This window comes from Manis pentadactyla, chromosome 4 (assembly GCF_030020395.1).
Source record: "Manis pentadactyla isolate mManPen7 chromosome 4, mManPen7.hap1, whole genome shotgun sequence".
In the NCBI taxonomy this organism is placed as follows: Eukaryota; Metazoa; Chordata; class Mammalia; order Pholidota; family Manidae; genus Manis; species Manis pentadactyla.
Window position 1 is genome coordinate 113,435,480 of NC_080022.1, and position 6,429 is coordinate 113,441,908.

General features: G+C 44.9%; 1 protein-coding gene across 2 annotated transcripts; it reads right to left on the minus strand.

The window, feature by feature from the left end:
- Positions 1-235: 235 nt before the first annotated feature.
- LOC118922400 (repetin) lies at positions 236-5,663 on the minus strand. 2 transcript variants are annotated; one of them, XM_057500755.1, is made up of 4 exons: positions 5,587-5,663; positions 4,159-4,316; positions 2,467-3,370; positions 236-2,394 (listed from the first exon to the last, which is right to left on the minus strand). In XM_057500755.1, exons 2-4 carry the CDS (start codon positions 4,294-4,296, stop codon positions 1,037-1,039), a joined length of 2,400 nt encoding a protein of 799 aa, XP_057356738.1. In that variant the 5' UTR covers positions 4,297-4,316; positions 5,587-5,663; the 3' UTR covers positions 236-1,036. The 2 variants fall into 2 exon arrangements, with proteins under 2 accessions (XP_057356738.1, XP_036760972.2); XM_036905077.2 differs by having other exon boundaries at positions 236-3,370.
- Positions 5,664-6,429: the final 766 nt, after the last annotated feature.

The window sequence follows — 6,429 nt, forward strand, 5'->3', positions numbered from 1 at the left end:
GTGGAAGGATCAAATTTGACTCCTCTGTGGGGAAGGAGATAAAAATGATATTTAGATAAGTTCTTTTTGATTTCTTGTTGTTTGTTTCACATTGATTCTGATTTTTTTTCAGTGCTCAGGAACTCAAAAGAACAAAGAGATCTTAGAACTCAAGAAATAAGGTCTTTTTCTTGGAAAATGGCCCACAAGGGAAGATAACACAGCCCATAGTGAAAAATGAAGAGAGTCATCAACATCCTTGCTCACCAATCATTTATTGGGTATTTTAATACAATTCCATACATTTTCTTTGAGAGGTTTTCAGGCTCCAGGAGCTATAGATCAATAGCTGTGGCTCATTATAATCTGAAAATAGATGTCATGCTTTCTCCATATTTTATGTGATCAGAAACCAGAAAGGTATGGAGCTGGAATTAGCTATCTGATCAGCTCTAGTGAAAGGAGCTCACTGGACAGTCCCTCTGGTGAGGGGTAGGAGACTGGGAGCAGAAGCTGTTGTGGATATCAGAGATGCCCTCTGCAGTCTCTGGCTCTCCTAGTAGCCTCTCACTATGTTTTATTTGAGTGTGGACTATGAGGCTTGGAATTCTTGATGTTTCATCCACAGGTGCCAAAGCTCACCAAAGCCCAGGGTCGCTTCTCTTCAAGCTGTAATGTATATCTTCATAACTCCTTACCTGTTTCTGAACTTTGGGGCAAAACTTCTACTTTCAATGATCCAATCATGTCTCATCTACATGAAAGACAAACCAGGAAATGATTTAAATCCCCAAATTAATAAAAATTGGGATCTGATTATGTCACCCAATTTACTACTCAAATTTCACCTAAACAAAACACCCTAGAACTGCGGCTCAAAGAACTGAAATGGCCTAAAAAGTGAATACAAGTCCTCAAAAGCATCCCTGCACATAGATAAGAGTCAAGGAGGGAAGGAAGCCATGTGTTTTCCCCTCTTGAACAGAAATAAGGACAAACTTGACACACAGATTTCTTGTTCAGCTTTGTATTTCTTCTGCACTGGTGTGTGCATGGCCTAGTGCCAATGGTTGGTTCTCTGCTCTTGTACATAGTCATAGAGGGGGGTGAGAGCAATGGCTGCACTGCCAGGGTGACTTTCACCTTGTTCTCTTCTTTGGGGCCTCCTGTCAATCTGGGCTGGGTTGAAGGCCGGCGCGCTGTGTCTCCCCTGGGAGCCCCGGCTCTGGCCATGTTCATTTAGGTGGGATTTTTCTCTGTTAACACAGCCTTGCTGGGCCCTGTGGGATCGTTGGTCCTGGTGCCCTGGATACCTTTCTTTCTCCTCATGGGTTGGCTTATCCCGTTGTTGCTGAGAGCTTTGATCTTCCGCATTGGCTTGTCTGCCCCTTGGCTGACGTCTCTGCTCCTCCTCATGGGTTTCCTTGCCCCATGTCTCACATGAAGCTTCCTGACCCTCGTGGCTGTGAGTGCCCCTGTTTTGGTGGTGGCCCTGTTCTTCCTCTGCGTGGTGGCTGCAGCCCTCATCACAGTTCTGCCCCGTTTGGGCCTGTCTGTTACCCTGCACACTACTGCTCAGCTGCCAGTCACTCCCTTTGTGACATACAGACCTTTCATGCTGGATCTGTGCCACAAGTTTATGTTGCTGAGATTGGTCATCTTCATCAGATTCCCACACCTGGGTGCTACTCTGCTGCCCTTCTCTAGAGTGGAGTCTCTGTCTCTGATTTCGGTTCCATTCCTGTCCTTGAGTCTCTTGTCTTGGTCTCCTTGAAATTCTTGCTTGCTGAATATATGAATCTCTGCATGTTTCCTCACTCCCTTGGAAGTACCTACTTTGCCTAGTTTCCCCAGTCTCTGACTGAGAGTTCAGGCCTTGTCTGTCTGTCTGACCAAAATGATTACTCTGGCCATGTCTGTCTGTCTGACCAAAATGATTACTCTGGCCTTGTCTGTCTGTCTGATCATAGTGGGAACTCTGAGCCTGTCTGTCTGTCTGACCATAGTGGGAACTCTGGCCCTGTCTGTCTGTCTGACCATAGTGGGAATTCTGACCCTGTCTGTCTGTCTGACCATAGTGGGAACTCTGGCCTCGTTTGTCTGTCTGATCATAGTGGGAACTCTGGCCTTGTCTGTCTGTCTGACCATAGTGGGAACTCTGGCCTTGTCTGTCTGTCTGATCATAGTGGGAACTCTGGCTCTGTCTGTCTGTCTGACCATAGTGGGAACTCTGACCTTGTCTGTCTGTCTCACCAGAGTGGGAACTCTGGCCTTGTCTGTCTGTCTCACCAGAGTGGGAATTCTGGCCTTGTCTGTCTGTCTGACCATAGTGGGAACTCTGGCCTCGTTTGTCTGTCTGATCATAGTGGGAACTCTGACCTTGTCTGTCTGTCTGATCATAGTGGGAACTCTGACCTTGTCTGTCTGTCTGATCATAGTGGGAACTCTGGCTCTGTCTGTCTGTCTGACCATAGTGGGAACTCTGACCTTGTCTGTCTGTCTCACCAGAGTGGGAATTCTGGCCTTGTCTGTCTGTCTCAGCAGAGTGGGAACTCTGGCCTTGTCTGTCTGTCTCACCAGAGTGGGAACTCTGGCCTTGTCTGTCTGTCTCACCAGAGTGGGAATTCTGGCCCTGTCTGTCTGTCTGATCATAGTGGGAACTCTGGCCCTGTCTGTCTGTCTGGTCATAGTGGGAACATTGGCGTCGTCTGTCTGTCTGACCAAAATGATTACTCTGACCTCGCCTGTCTGTCTGACCATAGTGGGAGCTCTGGCCTTGTCTCTCTGTCTGGCCATATTGGGAATCCAATTCTTGCCTATCTCTCTGACTCGATTCCAGGCCCAGCCTCCCAGACTGTCCAAAATAAGAGCCTGATTCCTGTTGGTTTATCTGGGTAGAGCAAGACTTTTCTCCATGTCTTCCTAACTGGCTACCACTTTCTTGTTGTCCAAACCTTGCAGACTGGCTATAATGAGAATCCTGAACTTGTTTCTCACAGTGATTTAAGGCAAAGGTATGTCCTTGTCTTTTAGGATGGCCACTGCTACATTTATGACTCAGTCTTTGACCAGAACTGGAGCCCCTATCTTGTCTCTCAGACTGATCCTGGTGGACATCCTGGTGTTGCCTCTCAGACTGACTACAGGGGGAGTCCTGCCTCTGCCTGTGTTGTCTGCCTGTATTTCCTGGAAACCTATGGTCTAGTATTTCCTCCTGTTCCCTTTCTTGCTGGGAGGTTCTGTCTCCACATGTCTCATTATCCATCTTATGATAGCAGGCTTGGGCCAATTGGAACACCAACAAGAGATATTCATGAAAATCAGCATGCCCATTTCTGTCTCTATCCAAGAGGCTGATAATGATTTCCACTGTCTCTGGATCATTTGGTCTCTGTGAGAAGATAAAACAAAGAGCAAAATCAGAAGTTCTGCTGTGACTTAGACTAAGATGTGTGCTAATGTCCATGCCCCGTCCATTTGTTCTGGTGAAAACCATTAGTATGAAGTGGCTTAGGCTTGGTTCTAGTCTTTGATCAGCTGGTTCTCAGAACCTCATCTCTTGCTAGACCAATGGGAGCATGACCATAGGGAGCAGGTATACTCTGCTCCATTAATAATTAATTTGGGACATTTGAGGAAGCTGTTGCATCCCATCACATGTTATATTGCAATTATTTGTTTATCTACTTCTTTCCAACTACATTGTGAGATCCAGGAGGGAGGAGAAAACTTGTTTAATTCATGTTCATATTCCCAGTGCCTAGGATGGTGCTGGTATGGAGTAGGTGCTCAACAACTCCTTATTGAATGAATGAATGAATGGGAAGACGTGTGTTCTTTATTGAATGAATGAATGAATGAATGAATGGGAAGATGTGTGGACACACTAAAATATGAATCTAGACTTTCTTCTGAGAATGATTTACAGTTTGAAGTTGTACTCCTTTCTCTTCATGTTCAGATACAAGGAGGTATGTGTTGTGTGTTTGTGTCTATGTCTATGTCTGAGCATGCCTGTGCACACATGTATGTGTGCTGAGAGAGAACTACTAAGGAGCTGCCCAAAATTCTTTTCGTTACAGGATGGCGCATGACCAAACAAAACAAAAAACATCAAGCCCTGGATGCAAGTGTCGGAGTCACATTGATTCCATGGGGCCCAGAGTCTGTGTATCTTACCCGGAGGATATCTCCAAACTCAGCCAAAAGCAGCTGCTTCAACTCCTTCTTACATAGTGAGGTACAGTCCCCATCCTGTTTAGCATATTTCTCAAACACCTCAATCACAGTGAATATGCTGTTCAGGAGTTGAGCCATTTTGGCCAAGATAGGTGAACCTTAAAGAAGAAACAAGATTTTGTCTATGTTTAGAATGAAGACCAGGAGATAGTATTTCCAGAGGGAAAGGGTCCTTCTTAGTCAGGGGCCATTTCTTATGAAGGTTAAGAAATGACAGAGCCTCTTCCTAGCCATAATCCCCATTCCCTTTGACCTTAGTCAGGCTCCAAATATGTGCTACAGTGGGATTGGGTATGAACTATGGGTCACCTGCTAGAAAAAGCAGAGATTTCCAAATACATGGCAGGTGTTCTATAAGCCTCATCCTCTTCTTGAGGTGGAATTTGCTTGATTCAAGCTCTCATATTAGACCAAATAGGAAGGGAGATCAGGAAGCCCACAGAGTCAGGGCCAGCAGACAGGATAATAAGGCATAATTTTCCACCAGTGATGAACATACTGAATGGGGCAAAGCGACCCCATGTAACAGGACTCACTCTTCCTATGGGCCTTGCTCAAGTGGGGAAGAAGGCTAGAGGTCTCTTGCTGTGGGCCAATGAAAGCTTTCTGGGAGGCTAAATTCTAGCAAGTGTTTCTGGCCTGGATGGTCATTTTGGAATATGCTTATAAAGTAGAATCAATTAATTCAAAAACTGTTAAAGGTAAAAATAGCAAGCCAAATTAACTGCATTGATAATAGGAAGTATATACAATCAGGTAGGTTCACACTGGCCATGTTGGGAGGCTGGAGTCTTTTGGGATTTATACCTCAATGGTATTTCTCCTTGTGGTGTGATAATTCCAGTTACTGGGTTTATAAACCTCCAAGAAGCCCCAACTGCAAAACACATTGAATTTCCAAAAGTGTGCAATGATGCCTAAAAGGGTAAGTGGTAAATAGTGAATTGCATAGGACAAGCTGAGTCCCTTGTGGCAATTCATTGCAATAAGAGTTGAATATTATTGTGGCCTTATGGTCTAGGGCCTTGGCCCTGATGAACTCTAAATTCTTGCATCTTGACTAACTTGCACAAAGGTAAGTGATCTACTGTGGATCTACTAGAGACTAAGCTATCCACCAATAGTTCTGGCCCTCAGTTTTGGGACACCTAGGACACACTGAAACAAAAGCATGTACTTTTTACAGGCTTAGAAGTAAGCTACCCCAGCTATCATCATATTCTGTGATAGAGCCAAGAAAGGAAAGCAGGAGGGTGCCCACAGCTATCACTCACAGGGAGTAGTCTTAGACCTCCCCAGCCCCAGCACATCATAGCTGCCAACAAGAGCCTCATAGATACTGCCATTGCTCCCCCATGCCTGTCTTACCTGCTTAAGGAAGAAGGAGCAGAAAATCAGAAGCCGGAGAGGATACTGGAGACCTGAAAACCCATCCTACTTATAAGGGTTTTAATTGTCCTACTAGACAATCCCAGGAGCCACCCATTCTGTGGAGGAATCTGAATCACTCTGGGTGCAGCCCAGCTCAGCCCAGCTTGACCTCTCCCTCTGCAGACCATTGGTTTATTTACTTCCCCCACTTACTCATGAACCTGTTTGTCATTAGAGTAGGTGACACTGTTCAAGACCCAGCCCCACTTAATTAGGGGAGTGTGTATATGCATGTATACTGTGGGGGTCCCAGAAGACAGAGGTATAGGCTGAGTTCATCCTTAATATGTGTCACCAAGGCTAATGGAAGACACATCATACCAAAGAAGGATATCAATATGGAAACTGTACAAAAATCTGTCAAAGTAGGGATTAGAGATTCTAGGTATATAGTCAGAATATATAGTTCCTGTAAGAGGTTTGTTTTAGATTGCTTTGCTTCTGTAGGTAGATATGTGTATTTTAATCTATTGACCTATTTTAAATTTTTTCTTTTTCATTTAACAGCTATGCAGGCTGGGGGAAAGTGGATGCATGACAAAATCTGGGAGGGAGGGAGGGGTGTGACTTTGGTGGAGATGCCAGCATTTGACCCTTTTAAGGTCTTACTGAAAAGTTAGAGTTGAGGGACAATGTGGAAGCTTTTTCTATCTGTGAATAGAGATGCTATCAGAGACCTGGGCCTCCATTCATTCCCCATCTCTTCTCCCATGTTATACCAGCAGTGTCTTTAGCATAAGAGATGCTCAGTAATTATTTGTGGAGTAAGTGAATTATTGA

Bases quoted from the DNA above. Each gene is read 5' to 3' on its own strand.
- LOC118922400 (XM_036905077.2), bottom strand. From the start codon at position 4,296: ATGGCTCAACTCCTGAACAGCATATTCACTGTGATTGAGGTGTTTGAG. The intron at 3,371-4,158 runs GTAAGATACACA...ATCTTCTCACAG, and splicing joins AGTTTGGAGATATCCTCCGG to AGACCAAATGATCCAGAGAC.